This window comes from Haliaeetus albicilla, chromosome 4, assembly GCF_947461875.1.
Source record: "Haliaeetus albicilla chromosome 4, bHalAlb1.1, whole genome shotgun sequence".
Lineage (NCBI taxonomy): Eukaryota > Metazoa > Chordata > Aves > Accipitriformes > Accipitridae > Haliaeetus > Haliaeetus albicilla.
In genome coordinates this window covers 7438810-7465058 of record NC_091486.1, presented here as the reverse complement: position 1 = coordinate 7465058, position 26249 = coordinate 7438810, and the positions used below count along the sequence as shown (strand labels likewise).

The 26249-nt window shown below is 42.6% G+C and overlaps 1 protein-coding gene across 3 annotated transcripts in view; it reads left to right on the top strand.

Moving 5' to 3' along the window:
* Positions 1 to 24681, top strand: part of THSD7B (thrombospondin type 1 domain containing 7B) — a 336992-nt gene extending 312311 nt beyond the window's left edge. For all 3 annotated transcript variants that reach the window (XM_069780784.1, XM_069780785.1, XM_069780783.1), the window contains exons 22-29: positions 6054 to 6199; positions 11348 to 11507; positions 11837 to 12010; positions 12100 to 12195; positions 13283 to 13365; positions 14933 to 15125; positions 21600 to 21687; positions 23496 to 24681. In XM_069780784.1, the coding sequence (XP_069636885.1) occupies positions 6054 to 6199; positions 11348 to 11507; positions 11837 to 12010; positions 12100 to 12195; positions 13283 to 13365; positions 14933 to 15125; positions 21600 to 21687; positions 23496 to 23577 (1022 nt within the window). In that variant the 3' untranslated portion in view covers positions 23578 to 24681. The remainder of the gene's footprint in view (positions 1 to 6053; positions 6200 to 11347; positions 11508 to 11836; positions 12011 to 12099; positions 12196 to 13282; positions 13366 to 14932; positions 15126 to 21599; positions 21688 to 23495) is intronic.
* The last annotated feature ends 1568 nt before the right edge of the window (positions 24682 to 26249 follow it).

Below are 26249 nucleotides of genomic sequence, written 5' to 3'. Positions count from 1 at the left end.
ATAAATGACTAAATACAAATCCTCTGGTGAAGTTACTTTCAGTAACATAATTACATCCCATTGAAGAAAAAATGCTAAGACTATTTTTCATCATTTAGTATATGCCTGTGTCTCCATCCTGTATCCACAAGTCCCTTAATACTTGTATGACTCCAGTAACTTCAGCGAGGTTTTCTATAGCCAGTAACGCTCACCAGCATACAAAAAGTGAAAGGATTAGGACCTTTTTTAACTTTATATGATTTAAAAACCCCTTTGAGTATTGATATGAGGAAATGCGTTGAAGGTTTTGTTCAAAATAAGCTTGTGACATTATTTCCCAGGCTTCTGATGTGCATTACACGTACAGCTAATGGTCTTTAAGATTCAAGAGCCATAATGTATATTTCAATCAAATTCACTTAAGGTCAAAAAGAAAAAAGCTCTTAACTTCCATAAAGTGATTCCTTCAGATGGATTTCAGAGATCAAAGCATGTTACAGAAAAAGCTTAATATTTGGATTAGTGGTGTTCTTTCTTTGCTCAGCTTTTAGCCCTTTCATAAAGTAGTGCTTTCTTAACAGAAATGAATAATTCATGGACAGTGTTTTAACAACAACACACTAGGAATACTATTAATTCAAAATTTTATTTTTGTTCAAAACCCATTTTGGAGTGTTAATGCTCATGTTGCTGAATGGACTTAAATGGTTTTTTTGAGTGTTCAGTCACTTACTAAAATAAACAGAGCTACATGTGCAAAAGCAGGTTGTAACTTCTTTATGGCTTTTACCATGCTAAAGGAGCAGCTCACCCTATATAATGCCTGAAGGTTTTTTCATTCTGAGCTCTTACGTTGCATAGTTTGCAAAGGGATGTACTCGAGTAAAGGTACGTCTTGTATTCTGCCCCTGATCCTGAACTGCTTATGCAAATCCTAAAGACTGGTTAAAGAGCTGATGGTTGCAAATGCATGCAAGGGGCAGGCACTTCATGCCCTAAATCAGAGCTCGGTTTCTGCAGAGGAAAACTGGAAACATCCGTGCCCTGCCAAAGCAGACCTTCCAGTGAGTGTTCTCGCTGTAGATGCCAACCTCATTACTTGAACCACACAGTCAAGCCCAAGCTCAGCTCAGTTGATGGGTCATCTTCTGGTCCTCAAAGATCATAACTCTATTAACTCAGTTAACTCCATTAACTCTGTGTAACTCAGTTATACTGCTAGCTAGAGATCTGGCTCGTACAGTTCAGGCCATAGACTTATACGATTTAAAAGCTGGAGATACTGTTTTGTGAACCTATGGCAGCTAAGCAGCTGGGAAAGCTTCTTAAAATTTGTATCATAAAGAAGCCAAGTTTTGCTCAGTCCTTCTCTATCATTTGAATAGCTTTGCAGGGACCCAAGGGTCTTCTGGATCTCATCCCAAAGCAGGAGTGCCAATGAAACAACAGTACTTTGCATCCGAGTTATTCCAAGCGCATGGTTAATTTTACTGCAGCCCCGGTCCTGATCTGAGTTTTGCTGCAGCAGCCATCAAGTGTGGAGCTACACTGATATCAAACATCCGTGATGGAGGGACCTTGGCACAAGTCCTGCAGCCATGACCTTTGTGTCGTTCCAACAGCAGAAACACCGTCATTTCAGCTTCTTCACTGAGTTCCAGTTGGTTATAAATACTACTTGATGATGGTATTAACAGAGAAGACATTAATTATGTACTCAACTACAGGTGGTACTTCACAGATGAATACAGTAAGGGTTCCCTACCTGAAGGTTCATAGACTGCAACAGCTTTGAAATCATCCTGAGTTTCTCACGGGCACTTATGAGAATAGGATGAAGCCTCAAACATGACAGGGAAAACCAAAGGATGACAATAAACAAGCTGTGGGAATTGGCCGTAGTATACACTGATTTGGCTTCCCTTTGCCAAATGAGTAATTGCCCACTTTTTGATAAAGCTAAAATGTAGGACTTAGTTGCACGCTTCTCAGAAATAATACACAGCAAATCAGTTGTACACACCATTACTGGCTCCACTCACAATAATATTCTGCTTTTCTGGCTTTTCTTGGAGAGCGTGTGAAGGACCTGCTGAAGTACCATAAACAGCTTCAAAGAGAAACATAATTTAAATATCATTCAGATCAAAATTTAGTGTTGCTGCATTTATGCTTTCATATGTTTCTTAACTCAGGCATTGTTGCTAACATTTTTATTCTGTCCATCTCTTCCAGTAACGGTTTGCTGTGATATATTTTAATGCGTGGTACCTTTTTCTTGCTCAGGTTTTATTTTATGGAACAATGCATTTAAACATGACGTGGTGCTGCTGTGTATGTGGCACTGTCAGCTAATATGGTTCTGGTACACAGCAGCCAAAGGCGAATATATTGATTTTTATAAATGATGATGAGTAAAGTAGATCTCTCTTTCCTGCCTGCGCTGAGCCTACGGAGCTGTGTAACTGATATTTGCCCGTTGCATCTGTATTTCTGCGCAGCATCTGTTCAGGATGCTGGCTAGGGCTTTAGGCTGATCTTGGGTTATATATTAGGGCTCCTCATATCAGTTGCTGTACTACTATGAAAAGATGTATAGTACTGCGTTAATAGATGATGCTCCTGCGGCTTGAATCAAAGTTACTGGAAAGACGTTTGGTAAGGATAATCCCCAGCAAATTGTATTTCCATTGTTAAGGCAAATGAATACATGAGGATGCTGCATTTTTCTACGTAAATGTTTTCCAATCCCATATGATTTCTCCCAAGTTGTCTAAGAGGAGTGCCAAACAGTATACACCCACCTAAACCCATGCTTTGCCACTTATAAAGCTGACTTCATCAGATAAATTACGGGATTTACCTGAGTAACCCAGGGTTGAAGACACTGCCATGCCTTGCTCAGTCCTCAGAGCCCAGAAGAGACCGTAGCAGGTTGCGGAGCTATGCACCCCAAGACCAGACTGACCCGTGGGACAGAAATGAAGGGGGCAAGGATGTGCACAACTGAAAAATTTGGTGGTTACCCTTTTCACTGATTCATCGCCAGTTTGGGAAAACATTTTTGGTTTTGCCTTCTGAAGAAGAAACTTCGTGACTTTTTCTCGCTTGCTACTCAACTCGTCAAGCCCCAGTCTGATGGTGCTGGGAGACGTTGCTGGAAGAGGGGCCACCAAAACCTCTCCCCAAGCCGTGGATGCCCCAGTGCCTGCTGGAGGGACTAACAGTGGGAAGTAGATGAAAGCCCCACTTATCACCAGTGCCATTTGCTTGTGACTTGTCCTAGCCTGACCTCCAGGGCTGTATTCAAGTAACTTGATCCCTGCTTTAGTCTTGTGGTTGCCCGATAGGGCTGTGTTTTATATACTCTGCTCACGCTCATCAAACAGATAACAATGTGTCAGTAATTCTGACTGGGATGAACTCTACCAGGAATTTTAATCATCTTGGTTTCAGCTGCGAGACATCACTTTGTGGGGATAAAATGCAAGGAATGGCAAGAATTTTTTTGGGGGGTAAAAAATCTTATTCTTCTGATTTGAAAATATGACGCTGAGTTTCTGAGATGAAATTTTAGCTGCTGATGCAAAACAGAATTTTAAGTGACCAGCATTTACCTCTTTACCCTCCCTTTCAAAACTAATGACAAATTTGAGGATATGAAGAAACACTTATTCTCCATTTTCACCACACTTTCTGTCTTATTTTTTGTATCATTAAACACTGCAGAGCAGAGGAATCAGACATGTGGCCAATTCACTGGGAAATTAAAGAAATAACTAGGATTGCTTTGACTCTTCCAGAGTTTGTATTGGAAGCAAATTAATTTCAGATGCAGTAAGATTCTGTTCTCCATAGGCAGCAAAAGATAAGGTATTTAAAAGGTAAAAATGGGGAGGTTTTCTGCTACTTGAGTGGTAACCGAGCACCTAGATAATCTTTGTGGAGTGAGAAAAAAAAAATCAGAGCTTTAAGAAACTCACTGCGGTGATTGTGCAAAGAAAGATTTCAGTGAAATTTCTTTCTTCGATGATTTATTCACAGTATAAAAAGAAAGTGGTAGACTAAATGAGTCACGCACCAGCTGACCATTGTGAATGTAGTGAGTTTAAATGGTTTGGATAACCAACCGTAGGAAAAGAAAATGTAAATAAATACAGAACGGTTGTTAATTCCTCTTAAAAGGAAAATCGCGTTTTCTGTTCAATGATCTTCCCATTTACATTTTGCTAGAAAGATGTTAAACAGAGTGTACAAAAGAAAATTATTTCTTTAATTAAAATAGCTTGATAAATGCTTCAGGCTTTCAGGTCCCTCCTAATGAAATCAGATCTTTTAAACTTAGGAGACCTCCTTTTTCCTTAGCTGCCATTTCGGGAGCTCGTGCCTGGTGGGGCTGCAGAGCTCCCCCCAGGGCATCCCAAAAATCCCACAGCCATGGGCTTCCCACGGTTTCCCAAAGAGCCTTTTCCATTGCTTACCAATCCTCAGCATTCAGAATTAAGAAGAATCTGGCAAATTTGGTCCCATTGCTGGAGGGGAAGAACCAGCTCATTTGGGCCTGTTGGGCAGGGGAGGGCTGCCAGGGGTTTGCCGACAGCGCGCTGGGGGGTTTCTCTTCCCTTGCTCTGACCCCCAGTGAACTGCAGGAGTTTCTTACCTTCCCTTTCCTCTCAGCTGGTAGGATTTTTTTCCACCTCCTAATGTATCTGATTCCGTGATGGCTGAATGCACAGTCATGTGGATAAGAGCTTTTATCATCAGTTCTGTTACAAACTCCCCAGGTCCAGGGGATTACAACTGGAAAAGGAAGAAGTCTTAAAATTGGTTTAAATGGGTTTAAAAATGGAATTCAATGGGTCAGAGCAAGGGAATAGCATTGTAAAGGTAAGAGAACTTGCTAAGGAACCTGTCAGTAGCTTTTTCAGGTGTATCTGCTTTTAATTTTTATTTGCTAAAATGTTTTTGGAAACCCTGCTCTGTAGACAGTCGCAGTGACAGTTATTCGAGATGTACCTTAAACCCAGCTGCAGTACTGTTAATTAAAAAGTGCGTGCATAAATAGCTGGGAGAAGGATCTGGCTGGATATCTCAGCCTCCCCACTTCGCAGAGGGGTTTGCCCCCCTGCCGGACTCCCCTCTACTCATGATTGCAGCTAAATGACTGCGATCCAAATAGGAGAACTCCACCGGAACACGTTCTCTCTTTCCTTCTCAGTGAATTAGCAATTACCGCTTGCCTCTGTCTTGTTGCATGTGTGTGCCCTTATTACCCAGACCTTTTATTTTTTTAACTGCCTCTCAGATCCACGCCTATTGAAAGTCAAGGCAGAAATTTCATCCCCGGCACAATCTTCAGCATCCTGTTGCATAAGGGCTTTTTTTTTTTTTTTTTCCACTTTTCTTTTTAATTGGAACCGGGATTCTAATTGAAACATTTTGAGTGAAAAACATTCCTGGACATAAATGGACAGCAAAGGAGACGGAAATGGAATTGCTGTAACTTTAATGAATGTATTCAGTTTTATTATTTCAAAAGTAGTAACATAATTGCTTTTTCCATTCAGTGGCTGAAGAAGTTTTCACCAATAATAAATAGGATTTTAATGGAAATGGCAGAAGTGGTTATGGACGGTAATAGCCACTAGAGTGTTTGCAGTTCTCAAATTAGATGCACATAATTGATCATAAAAAGAAAATTTCATTTGTTAAAAATCTCTGGAAACATAGTGAATGTGTAAAGTTAGAAACGATGCTGCCACAGGATTATTTTCTTGTCATATTTAATAATCAGGATTTAGTCAAGTTTGTAAATGTGTTGCATAAACAAATAATGTATTTGGAAAACATACAAAACTGTGTTTAAAAACTGTGTTTGAAAATATCAGTGACTGCATCACTTAGACTTAGCAATTGCATCCATATTATCCAAACAGTCTTCCCGATTCATTGCTTTTCAAACAGATTTTAGCGGTGGAAAATGAACCAAGGATACCAAAAAATCACAAAATCTGCCTTTCTTTCTTCCTCCGGGTCTCCTTCACCGTGTCCTGTCTTCTCCCCTCGCCTAGGCCAGATGGTGCGTGGGCGTTCGGTGGTCCTGCGGGCAGCGGGTGAGGGCAGACCCTGCCCGGAGCAGCTCACCCAGTACAGGAGCTGCCCGGTGAAGCCCTGCTACAGCTGGCTACTGGGCCCGTGGTCTCCCTGCAGAATCCAGGTATGGCTTTCTCCGACGCTACCCGAGGGCTCCTCGGGTTCCCCGCGACCGGGGGTCAACGACAAAAATCATCGTTATGTGGCAGAATTGATTGAGGCTGCTGTTTGCGGGTCGGAGGTGTCTCTGTGGCCATGGAAGGCGCTGGTGAGATCTGTAGGAAAGCAGGGGGAGTTCAGGAGCGGTAAACCTCTGCACCTCATCTTCCAGCCATCAGCAGCAATTTTTAACAATACGAGTTCAAGTACCGCGAGCTTATAGAGGTATTAAAGGAGATTTATGGAGTAAATGTGCTTGAGTGGGTGTAGTCATGGTGACCTATAATTTAATTATATAAAGTAAGTCTAACAAGAAAACAGATACGCTAGATTTCAAGAGAGCTTAGTCTTTTTTATAATTTTTTCCTTTTTTTTTTAAGTACTGTATAGCAGGTCTTTCCCCACAAGGTCTCCAATACAATAGTGTGAGTTATTGTATGAAGTGCTGGCTTCTACTTTCTCCTTCGCCAGGCTATCTTTTTAATGATCTAAAAATGGCTGGATTCAGTTGCGATGTGCTGTACCTATGCTCGGCACCTCTGCTCAGCACTGGACCTCTCATTTTTTCACTGCCAGTGACTTGCATCAGGCTTGAATTGACTTTTTTTCCCCTCTATGCTTTTTCTTCTCTCCTTATCTGTTAAATCACATTTCCAATATTAAAACATATTAGTCGGTAACCCAGTTTAAGCAGAGGCGAATCTTTCACAGTGAGGTTTCTTGTGCAGCGTGAAGTCTACTCAGGCTGCTTAAAACCGGCTTTGCTGAGATGGTGGTGGGACAAGTGTGGTTGGGGTGGAAGAGAGCCCTGTCTGGTCCCAGGGGACAGCACCTGTGTGCGGATCTGTGGCTGCTTCTCCACATTACACCATGTAGGAGTTTGGAGCCAATAATGCACGTAAAGACACATCCCTTGTGTTTTCTTCTCTGCCCCCTACCACACTGTGAATGCCTTGAATACCTATGTGGTTTCTAGATGCGGTAGGTGGATGTGTAGTGAATACTGCGGATGGCAGAATAGATAACCAGAATTTTCCCGGGTTTTCACAAATGAAATCTGGAGCGGGACGGTGTTTGCATAATGCAAGATCAGAGAAACAGCAATATATTTGTATTTTACATAATGAACAACTCATTTCAACTAGGTATGTGAATATGGTCCTTGTATGTACGGCAGTCAGTATTTATTTATGTATAACATAAATATAACAAAATTATAACATTAGCTGATATTTTGTCCAGCTAACGTAAGCAAATTCTGTTAAACATTAGGGAAGAGACCTTCAACCGTAGGAGCTAACACAGCTGATAAAAGAATTAGCAGGGAGGCTGAATTAACGCCCTAGCATACTCCAAGTAAATAACACACCATGCAGATTAAAAGTGTGCGCATCCAGAACACAGCTAAATTTCAGCTCAGAGCAAGTAATCACAGTCTCCCCTAACCCAGATATGATCCCACGCTTTCAGTGAGATAGGGCCTGCTTCTCTCCTTAAATTACTGCAATGTAGCTTCTCTACCCTTTGCTTTGTTTTGGAGAGGAGCCATTTTATTTGTGTTCGCTTCTCTTTAATGAGGTGCTTAGGAATTAAATGTAGTTCATAAATACAGGATGATTTATTCCTGTGCTTTACTGGAGAAGAAACTTAAGCTTACTTTCTAAAGAAAGCCTTCAGAAGTCCTGTTGCCAAGGATGCTTTGTGAAAGAAGGTGAATGCATCCTATGGTAAGACCAAAATGCATATTGTGAAAGTGTCTTCCTGTAATAATATAAGCAGGACAATTAATTATAAGGCTAAAATATCTTTTCCTTGTATTATGAGATAACTGAGACTGCATTTCTTAATTGCAGAAGGACTATTTTATGCTAAATTGACTCCATGTGACTAATTAGAAGTGTCTGCATGTTTAGGAATAGAGCCCGCTAAGTGTTCTGTATTGCTGATTTTCACAGTACGGAAATCAGTGCATTGCTCTCCAGGTAATTACACGTCACAGGCACACCTCCAGCAGGCGTGGGGCATTTCTGCTGCATTCAGAGGGATGCAGAACTTTGGAAATGGGGTCAATACACCTAATCTTAAAGGGTTACATTGCATTAATAATTTTCTTACTGGAGTTGAAGTGGTTTACCCTGATCAGCTTAAAAAAAATAAAATAGCAGTGGCTGACACTGTTCATATGTAAGTGAAGTAGCTAGACATTATCAAGCACTAGCTGTCTGACATTCATAAGAAGACTAAGAACCCCTCCTTTGTAATGTGTTTTAAAAGCACTCCCTTAAATGTGGTCATGCAACGCTTCCTCATTAGAGAGAACTTTTACCCGATTAAATGCTCATCAACCTGTGAAAGCATTGCCCAATCAACTCTTTACCTAAAAGAATTGTGAACACACATGAACCCCAGTAAAAGCTGAAAAGGGAAAACTTTTCTTAAAGGCACATCTGGGCAAAGCATCTCATTAGGACTGTTATCTCTTGTCTTATTAGTGTGTTATATATGGAAAATATCAGAGGGTGATGTGAGAGAAAGTTTGTGCAGATGCTGCCTTATGTTAGTGTGTTGCTAAAGACAAAAGATACTCGGCTGTCAAAACACGGTCCTGGTGTAAATCTTCTCCTTATTTTACTGGTGGTCAGTTGGGGTGAGAGGGGTGAGAGGCGGAGGCTCCAGGTGGGTGCTCGTGGAGGGGTCCCTACCTCCAGGCTGTATTTAGGGAACCCAGGATGGGTTCTGCATCCTCCATAGGGGCAGCGTAGAAATTTTTGCAGCCAAATGGAAGGAATCCCCTCTGGAAGTCAAATCCCTGCATATTTCCTGCAAGGAGCTCGTGACTCGAGGCAAATCCTGGTTCTAGGCAAACCTCAGATGATCACATCTTCCAATGAAGAGCATTTACAATACAGATTTGATCCCCCGAGTTTTGAATATGTGATAGTTTCCTTGGCAGTTCTCTGATTAGCAGCTATTCCCTGCATCCTCAGTGTGCCATTACTGCAGTGAACTTCCACTGATTCCACACCTATTAATTAATCTTCAAATGTATAATTTTGGGGACATGAATAATTTTGAAGATGATAAGGATGTTAATGCAGTGCTCCTGCATTGCTTATGACCTTACCAAATATACCAAAAAACATCTCCTACTGTAAATGACAGGATGACATTTTATCTTTTAAGGGTGTTCAATTGATTGTTAAAAACACATTGCTGGTCTTGAAAAAAGCAGGCAAATGGAAGCCACTGTTAAAAAGTGAACCTTTATCTTTGGGATTATTTGAGAGTTCATGGTTTCTATTTATTTTCTGTTCTAAACATTGGAAAATATGAATGTCTTTCCAACATTGCATGATAGAATAATGAAGAATGTTGCATGTGACCTTTTATAGTGGAGACTGCTGTATCAAAAAAATGTGTTGTTTCCACCTTTTTATATTTATATTCATATTCATATCCATATTCATATTCATATCTCAGTATTCATATAACTATTTTTATATTGATACATATATAAATACTTGTTTATAGAAGAATAAGTATCTTTTTAAAAACTTTTTTTGTCCTCTCCAGTCATTTAGTCATTCCTTGAGCCACTCTGAGCCGGAAATACACTGCAGTTTGATTAGTGCCCATTTCCCCTGAGAATTTTCTCCACATCGTCTTCTGTTTCCACCAGCCATTTCTAAGAGCTCTAACCCAATAGACAGCTGCATGAGTTATTCACACCCCATTAATCTCAGACCGCAATAGAGGTTTCAGCAGTGAAACAGTAATTTAGAACAGTGAGTTACCTACTGACTAAAGTGAAACACAGTGTTAAAAAATTGAAATCTGGCTGCATATAGTAAATCTACACTAATACTTCTCTAAGATGCTTTCGATTAGCAATGGCTAGTTATACTCTTATTTCCATTTCATTGTGGGTCTGCAACAGAAGGGATGGAGAGAATGAAAAACTACCAGGTGTGTCCAGGAGAGCCATTCTTGAGATTCGTGCTAGCAAACCCACTGCTGAATGAATGCACTCGGTAGGAGCCATTCTGTTCTGCAGATGAAGTCCATTATTTTAAAAGAATCCACTGTCAAGTGATCCAAAGGAGCACTTCCCTTGGTTATATAAGAGCAATGTTTCATCCTTCTTCTTGAGTTTTATTTACTGAATTTTGTAAAGTGCCATTTCTGCAAGGCTTCAGGCGCACATTCATAAAGCATCACGCAGGTTTAAGGTGTGCACCTTAAACATCATTGCAGCTCTGTTTTTCAGACGAGAATGAAACAATTCCATCCTCTAGAAATAGCCTCGGTGCTTCAGCTCTTACAGCATCTTCAGTCCTTGATCATCACTTTAGCCAAACAGTATTGATTTTCTGATAAAGGAAGTCTTCTTCAGCCAATAGGTTGTATTTCAGAACTGGGCTGACGAGCATGGAGTGGCTCAGATGGAGCGTTCTATTGCTTGTTCAGATGGGGTTCAGCGCTAACAGGTGATGGCTGACTTTGGTTGATGTTTGGTAGAGTATGTGACACGGGCTGGTGATCTCTGTCTACTCTAGAACCAATAGCTCCCTTTAATAAATGTCACAAACAGCCTAGTGTGTGATAACCCTTGCAGTCTAATTAAGTGTGCTGGAGGATTTTTGCTGTTGCAGGTTTTAAACAATCTAAGTGATCCTTTTGGGCTGTATCATTAGAGGAGGTGAGTGGAAATGTCCGTTCTGTATGGGTAGGCTCTGGTCTTGGACTCTTTAGAGAAGCCAAAAATGTCTGTGTTCATGTAACTGGGCACTAATTAAGAATCAGTAAATTCACTAGCTCTAGTAAAAGGCATGAAGGGCTGGCCCCAATGACAGTATTCATTTTTTATGGTACCCACCTCTTCTCCAACCTTGGCTATGATACACTTTTCTATGTGGCTCTGACCTGCCTCTGAGCTTCTGTAGAGATGTCTACAGAGGAGATCTCCATCTTCTTCCCATAACTGGGGATACTACCGTAGTCCAAAGACCAAATTTGTATCTTTGAAGTCTTTTTAGGTGGAATCAACTGCGTTTCTTCTGTCATCTGCTAACATTGGCAATGTGTGTCTCTGTTCCCTTCTATCACTTTGTAGGGTGGACAGTGTGGAGAAGGATTGCAAGTCCGCAACCTCACGTGTGTAGTGCATGATGCATCTGTTTCTGCTACGTCCAAACCAGTAGAAAACGCGTTATGTGGTGAGCTGCCATCGAAAGAGAGTGTGCTGCAGTTACCGTGCTCTGTGCCTTGCCCAGGTAAAGTCTTTGGAAAGTCATGGTGCATTTCTGCCTGTGATAGCTGTCTGAGATGGAGATGCTTCCATAGCTCTGAGTACTGTCAGCTGTCATAGTAAGAATCTATGCTTCAGCAGATCAGGTAAATGCTGTTCCTGGATCACCTGAAAAAGACTTCTTTTGGTTTTTGAGAAAATGAGATTCCCCATGAAGCAGAAAATCTGAACATTGCATACCACTGGGTGATAAACTGGGGGTATTTCACTATTAAAGTTGTTGTATGCTTAGGTTGTCCATATCCTTTAAGGCTGATTTCTTTTGAAAACCTGATTTATTCTTTCAATGTGCAGGTGACTGCCACCTGACGGAGTGGTCAGAGTGGAGCTCCTGCGAGCTCACCTGCATCAATGGCAGGAGCTTCGAGACAATGGGGCGCCAGTCTCGATCCAGGGCGTATATCGTCCAGTCTCCTGAGAACCAGGAGAGCTGCTCTGGGCAAGCGATGGAAACACGACCGTGCTCAGGTAGCGTGGCCACAGCACTGCTTCCTCCCGTTGAAGAGTTTATTCTGGCTTTGTTGCAAGGTAAAGACTAACTGGTATTGATATTGCAGGAGGGAAGTGTTATGACTACCTGTGGAAAGCCAGCCTTTGGCGAGACAACGTACGCACAGTGTGGTGTCAGCGCTCAGATGGAATAAATGTCACAGGTATATCCACAAATTGCCATGCACGATTATGAATGAAAAGTCTCCATTCACGTTTTTCTTCTTCTGCATCAGTTGCTCAGAGGGAAGCTGGACATCCTTTCTAACTCCTCCAGAATTTCAGTTCGGATTTGTGTGTAGGAAAGACAGATGGGAGCTCACCAGCCTTGCTGTCAGGTCAACATCACGCATGTATTACATGAGAGTATTTGGGCGAGTTACCCCTACTGTTGCGTTGGTCATAGGAAGAAATGAGTGTATATATACTAAAGGGCTGCTTGGACTGGCTTGCACAGCCATTAGTGCAACCTTCCTGTAACTGTGGAGAACAGAAGAGAATATCACACGTGTGGTAGAGAGCCCAGCTTCTGTACCTATTCTTCTACTCAACACCCAGGAATCTCAAATCACTCAAACTGTGAGGTTCCTGCTGTTGCTGTGACCTACAAATTCTGCCAGCGCAGGATGAAAAGGGAAATTCACGGCCAGCACTTTGAAGCTCCACAAGAGATTGGCAAAGGCAGTAGGGGCTTGCACATCCGTAGGATCTCTCTAAATATGCACAGGGTGAACGAGAAGAGAGCAGAAATGGAAATTAAGATGTTCTTATCTAGTTCTATTTATAATGACTAGTTAAGATAATAACAAAAGTTTTATGTGCAAAGGTTGCCAAGTAGTTAAGAACTCATTAACATGTTTTTATTCCTATAGAAGCAGAGACTTCCCCAAGTGAGGATGGGCAAAAGCGTTATGTGGATTATGTCTTCTTATATAGATAAGACATTAATGAGGACACAGAAGATCTGCATCTAATTCCCGATTCTGTCCCCAACTTCCTATGTGGCCTGTGGCAAATTGCTTAAATCTGTATATCTCTGTTCTCCATTAACAAGATGGGTATGATAATAATTCCCTACCTTGTTAAGGCAACTTAATAAATGCAATGCCTACAGATATTATGCTAATGTGCTCAATAGACTAGTATTTAACTATATAAAACAAGCAAGCAAGCATTTCTTACATTACAGTGATCCAAGTCAAAAACATTTTAAAACATGCCCTTGAAGGCACTCAGTATTTTCTTTTACAGGAGGGTGTGCTCTTCGGACGAAACCTGCAGAAGTTCGGCACTGCAGCCCGGCCTGCAGAAAACCATTCTCCTACTGCACACAGGTAACTGCTCGCTGCAGAACATAGTTGAGAAATTAACACCACAAAATCCATTCAATTAGCTTCTGTATCTTAAATGCATTCCAGGACCTAGAAAATAGTTTAGTGTGCCCACGGTACCACCTCGAGGAAGTTGTGGGAATTTCAGTCTAAAGGAAACCTTCATAAACCTGCACAAATGAATGATAGACTATTTATATGGTGTTGCAAGTTTGGTATTGTTCTGTGGAGGGGTTTTGGAACCTCTTGGTTTCATTTTCGTTGAATGCTATTGTACTATGCTGTAGAAAATGGACTGTTTAAAACTTCTGTAAAAGAGGAGATAAAAGAGTATGTCCTCTTCTGCTCCTCCACGGACACAGAAAGCCCCTCTGAGCGTAGGGAAGCTGTAGCAGCCTGATCCCCCCACCCCCATACTGCCTGCAAAAGCAAAACCTGGAACTGACCTTTTTTGCTGAAAAGTTGAGCATCTGCAACACTTGCTGAATGGTGAAGCTGTTGCCTCTGAGCAAACACAAGCCCAGAGGTTACGAATGTCCCTTCCTGCAGCACCGGACTCCAGAGCAAGAGCTTCCCAAAATGCCTTATCCGTGTCAGTACTGTGACGGAGTATAAAACCCAGAACCCTTCAAGTAGCCAGGGGCAGTTGGGGTTTAGATATTTATATTTTGAAAATAGCCTCCACATTCATCTGAGGAATTGCCACAGGAAACTAGCTCACGGGCAATTGAATGTGGCTGAGAGGAGGGTCATGAGAGTGCTCAGAGCCTACAGGAACATGGCTAAGCATGAATTTGTTAGCTATAAAAACTCTTGAGACTTCACCTTTTGTCCAAAAAAAGATCAGGATCATGTCTGTCAACAAGTGTGGGATGTTGTGGCAGCAAAACTGATGTCAAGAGTTAAATTCTTATCACAGAGGCTGTAAATCAATTGCCTGTTTGGATCATAACTGAGAGTATCAGACCCTCAGCATTGTAATTATAAGATAATTAGCAAAGGTAAACAATCTAAAAAACTGTTTTAAAGTAGAAATCCAGAAAATGGTGTATCTATTTAGCAAACCACAGACTTCTAAGAAACCTCTTGAAGAAACTGCTTAGACTGATCCAGGGCAGTGTATGTTTGGCCGTAAGAAAGAAAGCTTAATTTCAGATATCCCTGTGATTTACTGGAGTGGAAATACACGGGAAGGGTTTGGGTCTGAAGTGGGATTTTTTTCTTGTTTGTCTCTTCTAATGCCCAACACGGCCAGAGGGAAAACAGTTATTGAGAAGAGGAGTTTGGATCAAGCTACAGATGCCTGTTACTAAGGCTGTTAGGATGAAAATGTTTGCATGTTGGGCTTCTCTGTAATTACTGACTCTTTTTCAACCAATTCCCCAAATCTGTTTTGGCTCTTTGAACTGAAATGGGTTTGTGGGCACCAGTTCTGGCTTGTTTGGTTTGGTGGTGGTGAAGTTGCATGTGCAGATATACCTTGCAGTTTCTTCATAGTTTGCCTACAATTTGCACTGTTTTGTGAGAGGATGCTATTTGGTTTAATACTGAATTCCCTTTTATCACCTAGAGAGGAGTCTGCGGTTGTGAGCGAGGATATACAGAAATAATGAGATCAAATGGTTTCCTGGATTACTGCATGAAGGTACCAGGTTTAGAAGATAAGAAAGCTGATGTTAAGACCATTGCTGGAAAAAATAAACCTGTCAACTCAAAAATGCATGACATTTTCAAAGGATGGTCTATTCAACCTTTTAATCCAGGTGAAAAACTTAAATATGAATGGAATAAATTGTCTTTACAATGTTTCTGTAGAAGAAAGGTACAAGCTTTGTAGATCATAACATCAGAGACTGTGTGTAGGAGCTGCAGAGCACTTCCAGTTTCGAACTCGCATGCCATCTTTCATTCCTTTGTGCCTATACAGAGTAATCACAACCTCTTATGTTGAGAGATAGCAAAGACAGAATGAAGCAATAATATTTTACAAAAGTATACTCATATGTGATTTGGGGGGATGCTTAGAACTATTATCTGATGATGTTTCTAGAAGTAATATGTTTGGACCAGGAAAGATATTGATCACTAGCACTTCAGAAGATTCAGAGCAGAAAGTACTTAAGATTTCATTAAATAAAACATTCGTTGTTTCTTGCCATATTTCAAAAGTATATGAAAAAAACAGAGTAGAAAATGTAGAGTTTAAAGTGTTGAAGACATTAAAAATCACCCCACAAAAGGGAGACAAGGTGCTGTGCCCAAGCTGTGCATCCCAAGCGGATCTTTGACTTGCACACCATAAAATGCTTCCCATTTGAAACCGTGTACTGGATGTGCCCAGACTGGTCCATAGGACTGGTACTGTACCTGTAATAGCTGATTACCATTTTGACTGTTATTTTGCAAGATTAATTTATTGAAAATAAATTTCTAAAATGCAAATAGGACTTTAAAATGGGAGACAAAGGTGTCAGGTGCATCAAGTTTTACTGAAACACATTACGTCTCCCCACATTCTCCAGTGCAGTCTTCCCCCTCTTCTGTAACCTGACATTGCATTTGTTTCCTATTAGTTTGTAATGAACACGAGACTTTAGAAAACATGTAATGAAAGGTTCTGTTACGGGATTCAGGGAGCCATAATTCTGTCTGATATATGTGATCACACTTTGAATGTTACATTTACATATTTGATTTGCATACAGTAGTTAACCTTTGCGTTGACAGTCTCCGAGCTCACAGAGCTCAGTCCAAAGCCTTTTAAGGTTGGCTGGTTTTCAATCAAATCCATCACCCAGAAGCCCACGCAATTCACCAGCAGTTTGAGTCACAGGTTTGGGGTTAATTGCCTTTTTGTCAGCATCCGTGGCCCTCTGTAGGCTGTCTTACTTAGGTGTCATCTCTTCAGCTGGTACCTTTACGGGGTTAGAAAAAGGGAGAGAGGTGTAGGTGGATGCTGCAATCCTCTCTTTTTAAATCAGCATTTGAGGCTGCAGCCCTGAAAGCTTGTGGTGGGCTTAAGCTCAGTGCAGCATCTGTGAGCCAGTTCTCCTCCAGGGACTACAAGAAAGAAATAGGGACTAAGGGCTTTTACAGAACATGGTTTTATTTAATTTTAGGGCAGAAATGTTATAGAAACAATATATGGGGAAGGAATAAACGTACTCCATGTGTGCTAAGTGTATCACCAACCCCATGGCATCCTGCAGGTAACTCTTCAGTCTGTATGAGCCCTTCAGACCCCAGCTCAAGGCTGGTGCTCTTCAAATCACTCCCCTTTGTCTAACTTCTTGACAAAATATGTAATTACTCCCCTTCAACAGGCTCTCAGGCTTACTAGTCTGGGCATTTGCAATAATTACTGCTAGCTGAGCCAGGAAACCGCTGTTACCTACCATTACACTCTTGATAGCAGGCCTATGGTGAATGCTCCCTGTATGGATGGCATTTACTGCCCTTCAGTACCGTAGTCCTTGACATTTGTGTATGTCTAAAGACTTATATCTGTCAGTAAAAGTATATGTGCCTTTCTCCATTTAATTTGTGATTTCCCTTCCCATTTACAGTTTGGAACACAAATTTTATTACGATTTAATAAGGCTGATGTTTTTGTTCTTTTAAATGCTCTGCAGGAGTGCACAGAACTGATTTCGAATCAGGCTGTGTTTTTCCTTTCTTTACCACACTCTGGGAGGCTAGAGTTCAGGTACAGAAACTTCTTTCAAGTTGAGAGGCAATTTAAATAGCATTGTTTAAATTGTAGGATGACATGGTCCAATGCCTTTATGTTGGGGATGGAGAGCATAGCTGGCTTCATAGCAGACATGGTGGGATGCCTTTTTGTGGCTGTGACAGTCCCTTTATAGGACTGCTAAATGTTTCTTGGCCATGTCCAGTTGAGAGGGCAACAAATTTCATACCCAGACTTCAGCAAAACAAAAAAACCAAAACAAACCCAGACCTGATGAACGGAGCTCTTCTCACATGGGAGATAGGGTGTAAGTGTTTTGCAGACAAGAGCAAATCTGTGAGAGGTACTCAGCCTTTCCACAAAGCCTGGAAGAAAAAAGAGAAAGAATGGGTTCTGATTAAATATGTTTTCCTTTGAAAAAATTCATCATTCAAACATAAAATGTAAAACAGGCTCAGTCATTGTCCATAAAGTAGCTCCCCACTCGCATGACTGAATTTGAAATGGCCTCTGTCAAACCATGTCTGTGGGCACGGCACAGGTTCGTATTCCTGCCTCCAGTATGTATTAACAGCTCTGTTGATGTGAATCAGCTCAGACTACTGCTGCATGGAAAAAATACGATCACTTCTCCCCACAAGGAACGCTGTACAGCCAGAATGGAGCAAGAAGCAGAAATATTGATCTTATAAAAAATATTACTATTATTAATGCAAAGCTTGTAATTAAGGACCTGACCAAATAACCTGTTTTGAGACTTTCTATCAGAAAGAAATGTTTGAACACACTCGAGCTCATATGTGTATGGAGAGGTTCCTGCAAGAGTCACAGAGTGGGTCCCCTGTCGTTGCAACCCACACAGTCCTATCAAGAACCTTACTTTGTCTTAAAGCCAGTTATGTCTCCTGCTCCTGTGGCCCAACTAGAAAGCTCTTGCACAGCTTTATTCCTCTTACTATTACAAAGCATATTCTTGTTTTTATTCTAAGCCGAATTTATTCCCTTTTGTTGCCCAAGTGTTTTTCAGCTCTAAGTAGCTTATTCACTTGTGCTTGCTGGTGTTTACCCCAATTGACCCCCAAGTATTTATGGAGGAATGTCAGTCATCACTGGTCTCCACTTGGACATCGAGCCGTTGACTGCAACTCTTTGAGTGTGACCATCCAGCCAATTCCTTATCCACCGAGTGGTCCATCCATCAAATCCATGTCTCTCCAATTTAGATACAAGGATGTCATGTGGGACAGTGTCAAAAGCTTTGCACAAGTCCAGGTAGACAAGTCCAGGTAGATGATGTCGGGTACTCTTCCTTTATCCACCAATGCTGTAACCCCATCGTAGAAGGCCACCAAATTCATCAAGCACAATTTGCCCTTAGTGAAGCCATGCTGGCTGTCACCAATCACCTCCTTATTTTCCATGTGCCTTAGCATAGTTTCCAGGAGGATCTGCTCCATGATTTTGCTGGGCACAGAGGTGAGACTGACTGGCCTGTAGTTCCCCAGGTCTTCCTTCTTTCCCTTTTTAAAAATGGGGGTTATGTTGTCCCTTTTCCAGTCAGTGGGAACTTCACCAGACTGCCATGACTTCTCAAATATCATGGAGAGTGGCTTAGCCACTTCATCTGCCAGTTCCCTCAGGACCCGTGGATGCATCTCATCAGGTCCCATGGACTTGTGCACCTTCAGGTTCCTTAGATGGTTTTTGAACCCAATCTTCTCCTACAGTGGTTGGTTCTTCATTCTCCCAGTCCCTGCTTTTGCCTTCTGCGACTTGGGTGGTGTGACTGGAGCACTTGCTGGTGAAGACGGAGGCAAAAAATCATTGAGTACCTCAGCCTTCTCCATATCCCAGGTAACCAGGTCTCCCATTTCCTTCTGGAGAGAGCCCACATTTTCCCTAGTCTTCCTTTTTTCACTGACATACCTCTAGAAGCTTTTCTTGTTGCCCTTGACATCCCTGGCCAGATTTCCTTCTATTAGGGCTTTGGCTTTCCTAACCTGATCCCTGGCTGCTTGGACAATTTCTCTGTATTTCTCCCAGGCTACCTGTCTTTGCTTCCACACTCTGTAAGTTTCCTTAATTTGTTTGAGTTTGTCCAGGAGCTCCTTGTTCATCCATGCAGGCCTCCTGGTGTTTTCACCTGGCTTCCTCTTTGCTGGGATGCCTCGCTCCTGAGCTTGGAGGAGGTGATGCTTGAATATTAACCAGCTTTCTTGGGCTCCTCTTCCCTCCACAGCTTTATCCCATGGTATTCTACCAAGCAGATCCCTGAAGAGGCCAAAGTCTGCTCTCCTGAAGTCCAGGGTAGCGAGCTTGCTTTGTGCCCTCCTCACTGCCCTAAGGATCTTGAACTCCACCATTTCATGGTCACTGCAGCCAAGGCTGCCCTTGAGCTTCACATTCCCCACCAGCCCCTCCTTGTCGGTGAGAACAAGGTCCAGCACAGCACCTCTCCTCATTGGCTTCTCCATCACTTGGAGAAGGAAGTTGTCATCAACGCATTCCAGGAACCTCCTGGATTGCTTATGCCCTGCTGTGTTGTCCCTCCAACAGATATCAGGGTGGTTGAAGTCCCCCATGAGGACCAGGGCTTGTGAACCTGAGGCTGCTCCTACGTGTCTATAGAGGGCCTCATCCACTCAGTCTTCCTGGTCGGGTGGCCTGTAGCAGACCCCCACTATAACGTCACCTGTCCCTGCCCTCCCTTTAATCCTGACCCACAGGCTCTCGGTCAGCTCCTCATCCATCCCCAGGCAGAGCTCCATGCACTTCAGCTGGTCATCGACATCGAGGGTGACACCCTCTCGTTGTTTCCCCTGCCTGTCCTTCTTAAAGAGTCTGTATCCTTCCATTCCAACACTCCAGTCACAGGAGCCATCCCACCACCTCTCTGTGATGCCAACAAGATCATAGCCCTGCAGGTGTGCGCACATCTCTAACTCCTCTTGTTTATGCCCCATGCTACATGTGTTTGCAGAGGCATTTACGTTGGGCCCCCATGAAGCTGAGTGGCTGGCTGGAGTGACTGGAATTCTTTTGTGCTGCTCTTCAGGTGCTCTTTTACCGACCTGCGATCCCTCTCCAGGCTCTGGGCATCTGTTGCTGGCAATGGCATCAAACTGGTAGAACTGGGACGGATAGAGGTTCCCCTCCCCTGGCAACTTTAATTCAAAGCCCTCTTCACCAGCTTGGCAAGCCTGTGACTGAAGATGCTCTTCCCCTTCTCTGATGGATGGACCCCATCAGCCTCCAGTAGACCAGGTTTCTCAAAGTGAGTCCCACGGTCTAAGCAGCCGAACCCCTGGCTGTGGCACCAGTCCCGTAACCGTTTGTTGATTCGAATGGCCCTTTCACACCCCTTCCCGTTGACCGGGACGATTGATGAAAAAACTACCTGTGCTCCAGAGTCCCGTACTGCTGCTCCCAGGGCTCTGAAATCCTTGATACTCCTCAGACTGCTCCCGGCGGTATCACTGGTGCCCACGTGAAACAAAAGCAGTGGATAATATTCGGTGGACTTTAACGAGGCTTGGTAGTCTCGGTGACATTCCTGACAGAGCCCTCGGTAAGGAGCACACCTCTCTAGAGCGTGTCGGGTCGGCAGACGGGTGCCTCCATACCTCGCAGAAGAGAGTCGCCTACTCCTACCGCCCGCCGCCTTTTCTTAGTCGCGCTGGTTGTTCCGCGGGGAGCAGATGGGGCTGCCTTCCTCGGCTCCAGCATCTCTCCTGACGTGACGGGTCTTTCCTCTTCAGTCTGCAGAGCGGTGAAACGGTTCTGCAAGGGCACCTCAGGCTTCGGGGGAAGTTCTTGTCCTCCTGCAGGTCCTTGCCGTTGCAAGCTTCCATTCTTCTGCATTGTTGGCCCCCCCTCCCTTCTGCGTGTGCCGGTGGGGGAAGTTTTGGGCTGTTCGGCTGTGGGCTGCGGACCACTGCAGACCGCGCTTGGAACCAGCTCTCTAACCCCTTCTCAGCCTCCTTGATGCTACACAGCCTTCTCGCCGCCTCCTGCAGCTCAGCCACACGTTGCAGGAGGTCCTGCGCCTGGGCGCACCTTTTGCAGGCAGCTCTGCTGCCTGTCCCAGCCCCAGGAGAAAGGTTTGGGCGCTCGTGCCCCTGCTCCTTTCCACGGGCAGGGGCCTGGCTGGGTTGTATTTCTTGTGCTGCACCATAAGCTCAGGCTGCCCGTAATGAACTGCAGGAGCTCGGCTGGAGGGGAGGTTATGAAATAATGCTGCTTTGGAAAATTGAAAGTAAGAGTTCCATTTCAGTTTTCATTGAGAAAAATCTATGCTCCTTACCAAAGTTAAGATTTTGTCTTTCAAATGATTGAGTTTTAAAGGAATCTTTTTTCCTGTCAAAAATGTGGGGTTTATGGATTGTTCCCAGCCAGTCCTTGGCTGTGTTTCCCATCAATGATGCTACTAATTTTGCTTATTATGTGCTTTCTCTTTACTTAATCTCTTAAGAATTTGTGTATTTTAGAATAAAGTTTTTTATTCTCCCTTTTTCTCCCTTTGTCCTTTTTCCTCATCTTCCAACAGATGGCAAACTGAAGATGTGGGTATACGGAGTGTCAGCTGGCGGGTTCCTCATCATAGTTTTCCTTATTTTTACATCCTACCTGGTGTGGTGAGTATGGCATGTATTTTGTCCTTAAATAAAAGCTAGTTTGCTTTCATTTAAACAATCCAAAATACATCACAATGCTGTGTGTTGCAGAGATTTAATCCTCAAGGCTTTAGGAAAGGATGGAACTTTGATTACTCAATTGCCTTCATTTGGCCCCTACCTCAGAGTAATTAAAGCTCTCCAAATTGTAAATGTTATTGGACGTAATTGTAAAGAAGTATGGTGGCCGTGCAGGGAGAGAATTCTTTTTGGTTATCAGTAGGCCTTTATATTTATTCAGACTTCTGCTGGGATTAGAATGGGCTTTTTATTGTATTCTTTAAAAAAAAGATAAAGTAAAACTGAAAAAAGGCAAGGAGGCTGATTGGATCGAGGAGCTGGCTTCCACTCAAGGAAGGACTAAATAGAATAGGGGCATTCAGTTGGAAAATGATGTTTGACGTGGGAATACAATAGAGATCTATGAAATCATGAATGGAGTAGAAAAGGGCGCTAGGGAATTTTTATTTCCCACAATATAAGAAGTAGGAGGCATCTGATGAAATGATCGTTTAAAATAAACAAAAAATTTTATTTTTCACACAGTGCATTATTACCTTGTGAGCTTACTGCTGCCGGGGACTGTGCATGCCAGGAAGATAAATGGATTCAAAGATGGCATAACAGTTCACGGGAGATTGGGTCTCTTGGTGTTAATTGTGGTTTTCTGGATGTACGCTCCAGCTCAGGAAATCCCTAAATAGGTTTTTGCAGTGAATACATCAGGTGGAAACATGTCCTGTGTCTAAAGCTGCTGTTACCAGCCACTGTTAGAGATAGGGTACTGGGTGTACCGAAGCCCTGGTCTACACCAGTGCATCACTGCTGCTGGGCTTTACTGGTGGGGGAGATGTCAGCCCTCCTCCAAAGCAGCGGTCACCCTGGGCAGGGGTGGTAGGCCTGGCTTGACAGAGCTAGTGTTGCGCTCCCTGGTTTGAATATTTGGAAAGGCGCTGCCACAGATGCGTCTTGGAGGATACAAAGGGAGACGTGGCCAGCGTCCATGTGTGTTGCAATGCCCACAGCTGTCCCTGAGGACCACGGAGCTAGCCCTGGCTTTACAAACATTAACGGTGCAGCTGCCCCAAACCCTGTCAGATCAGGGCAGGCAACCAAAGAGCCACCACCTGACAGCATCATTGCCTTCTTTCTTCCAAAATCACTTTATTCTCTTTCACTCTCTCAATCTTTCTCTCAGTCTCTGTCTTCAATTAAAAGCAGTGTTTGGATGCTGCTTAGGAGATGCAGCTTCCTTATTTTCCAAGCCCTGTAGCTGCCATTTCTCTATGGCTTCACAGTGGAGCATACAGAGGATTTTTTAAATAACATTATGTAGTTCTCCATCACTCGAAGGCTGGTGAGGAAGTGTATTTCTCAATAACAATTATTGTTGCTTCAATACCATGCCGAAGAAAAAATGAGAATATCCCACTCCTAGACAGTTCATGTTTCAATTTTTCTGCAAGGGGTTCCTTGTTTTGTCAGCTGTGAGAAGACATGGGAGACAAATATGCTTTATTTCCTCTCCAGACGAAGAGCACAGTTGGCTGCCCGTTGTCAGCAGGCTGTGTGTCCGTACCACACACAAAACAGCACTCAAGCAGGTCCATGTGGTTTTTCTTGGAAGTAGTTGCTGTACTGCCGTGTCACCCAGTTGCAAAATGAAATAGCCGGCGTGGGAAGTTGTTTTTTGTTGAAGTTTGGGTTTGATGATGTTTCTGAGCTTATCACAGTTTATAATTTTGTCTCCTGAAATATTTTTCTTGCAGCAAAAAAACCAAGCAGCATCAAAGTACTCCTCCACAGCAGAAGCCTCTAACCTTAGCCTATGATGGAGACATTGATATGTAACATAAAAAAGAAATCCAAATGTAGACATCGACTGCCTTAACTGCTTTCTTTTTTGGAACTCTCCGACTTCTCAGTTTTTTGAGGAATCTCCTGATGTGTAATATACTGGGCAGAACAGAAGTATCGCAAGCTTAAAATTTTGCCACCTCTTTATTAAAAAAAATGGAGTCAAAGACTTGGATCTTGTGAAACTTTTCTGAAGAGACCAGAAAATACATCTCTTCCTGTTGAGCAATGGGAAAAAAAAAAAAAAAAAAAAAAAAAAGAGAATCTACAGACATCAAAAGGAATTAGTAAAAAAAAAGGCATGACAATCCTGAGGAAAATGTGACATTTACTGTAAATGACAAGTTTGACACAGCATCATTATGCACTATATTAGTGCAGAGTTCTTTATTCTTCACATATTTCAACAATGAGTTTTCTAGTGTTTACATTTCGTTCAAAGACTTTAAAACCAGATCATGTATTTTAAGAAATGCAAAGAAGAATGAGTTGAAGTGTCTGAAGTTATCAGGTTTTTTAAAGTTTCTTCCTTCTTATCCTGTTTTCTAGTCTGGAATATGATTTTGCTTCATTTCCACCTACAGGACAGAATAAGGATTGTTATGAAAAAGCATAGGTGGTTTCTTAACCAAGAATATTTTTTAAAGAGTCGAGTAGATAGGTGTTTTGATGAATGGCTAGAGGATTTGATTGTTTAAAAAGTATTTTAAATTATATTAAACCATGTAGATACATTATGGCCAGTTTAAATTGTTATTCATTTTAATTAATACAAACTCTGCTTTTGTATTTAAATTTTCTTATCTGAAATATTTATAAATTCTTTTTTTGAATTTAATTACCTGACCTCATTTAATATACATCAAACACAAATGCAGTTTGTAGAAGGTCTTGCTTTTTTAAATGTTTCAAAACTACTGAGAAGTCACATGCCATAAACATCTGGGAACATTTGAAGAGGGTAAGTGTTTATAATAGTGTGTGTCGCAAGTAAGAAAGTGCCATCTTGTGGTATTGACTTGTATTTATAAGCAAATAAAATGCTAAAGAGAGTGAGAAAATTGCTTCTGGTATGTTGAATTAAATGTGTGTAAACAACAGTTGTTACTAGTCTTTTACTGTGTCTGAGATTGGACTCGGATTTCAAACAATTCTGGCATATTTGGTGCTGTAGTGATTAGTGAAAGAAAAAATGTAGACAAGTGCAAGTCGAGAGAATAATTGCAGATCTGGAGATGCTTGGTCTTATTTTTAGCTCAATGCTGCTGCTTATTCCAATAATTAGAAAGAAGGGAAAAAAAAAGAATTATTACCAGCCTAGCACCTGTGTGGTCCTTCTCGATCTGCAGTTACTTCAGAGTGGATCATCTCAAGAGAAGGGTATAATTAGGGCTGAAGGCAGTACTCGTCTTGTTCTGTTGCTATTCACAGCTTTGTAAAGCAATCTGAATATTATGGTTTCATTGAAAAAATGATGGTATTGTAGATTGGTTTCCTTCCCCAGGTCAGGATCCCACCTGTCCAGCGTTTCTCCCGCAGCATTGAATTGAGATAATATTGTGTCGTCAAAGCAAGGTCAGGAATGCGCTTTCCTCTTCCCGCATTAAAAAAAAAAGGCTGATGGAATTGTGAGGGGACATTGTCTCACTTTTTTCTGGCCCTGAAGATGTTCTGCTGGCCCTGCTTGCTACCTTAGAGCTGTAACTGATTATGGTGTAAAAAGCAGGATCTGGTGTCCCCCAGTAACATTGGGGGCCTAAATCTTTTTTTAACGGTGCCCTGTACTGAACCTTTGAGTAACATGTATAGAGTAAGAGTTACAAGGGGAATAATGATCTAGTGCTATTAGGAAGAATACTTAATACGTTTTGTCTGCAGTATATGATGTGAGGAGAATGGTACTCTCTTAATAAATGAAGGAACACACTCAATTAAGCAAGCTGTTCAAAAAGGCATCGGAGTGGGAAAGTTGGTGTAATAATAACAAAAAATGACAGCTGCAACATGTGGTCATTGCCCTCGACATCAGGGTAAATTACAGTCCGAACCGTGATGTCCAGCGCAGGAGACGCGGGCTGTACGGTGAACCGCCTGGGGGAGGCAAGGAGCTCCAGGTGCCACACTGCCAAGTGTATTTATAATGAGCCGGTGGATCCAGGGCTGTGCTTCCATTTGGTGGCCTTCGTGCAGTCTTATGTCCCCCCTCGTGCTGTAGCACCTTCTGGCCAAAGCCCCGCAGGGTCTCCAAAGGGACTGGCCATGGGTCTCGCTGGGGCCGGGTGCTGCCTGCGGAGCTGTGGGCTGTGCAGGGCGCTGGCGCACGGGGCCAACGGACAGCATCTTCTGCAAAGCTGTTGCAATTCAGTAAAGCCCTTTAGGGAACGAATGCACCTGTTTGACTTTGTAAAAGAAAATAAAACAGAGGGGAAGGCTCGTGAGGCTGCCGTTAGAGATAGCCGCTGCCGGCCGTGCGCTGTGTCTGCTGGCACGCACATGAGCCCTGCATGCGCTCGTGGTCCAGCTCGAACAGCACGGTGATGCAAATGTCACAATGTAATTGCATGTGTTTGATAATTTGGGATTGAATTAAGCTGTGAAATTGAACCAAGGAGCTGGCAGCCCTGCAGGGTCCGTGAAGCTGAGAATGCAGCATGATGCAAAAAAAA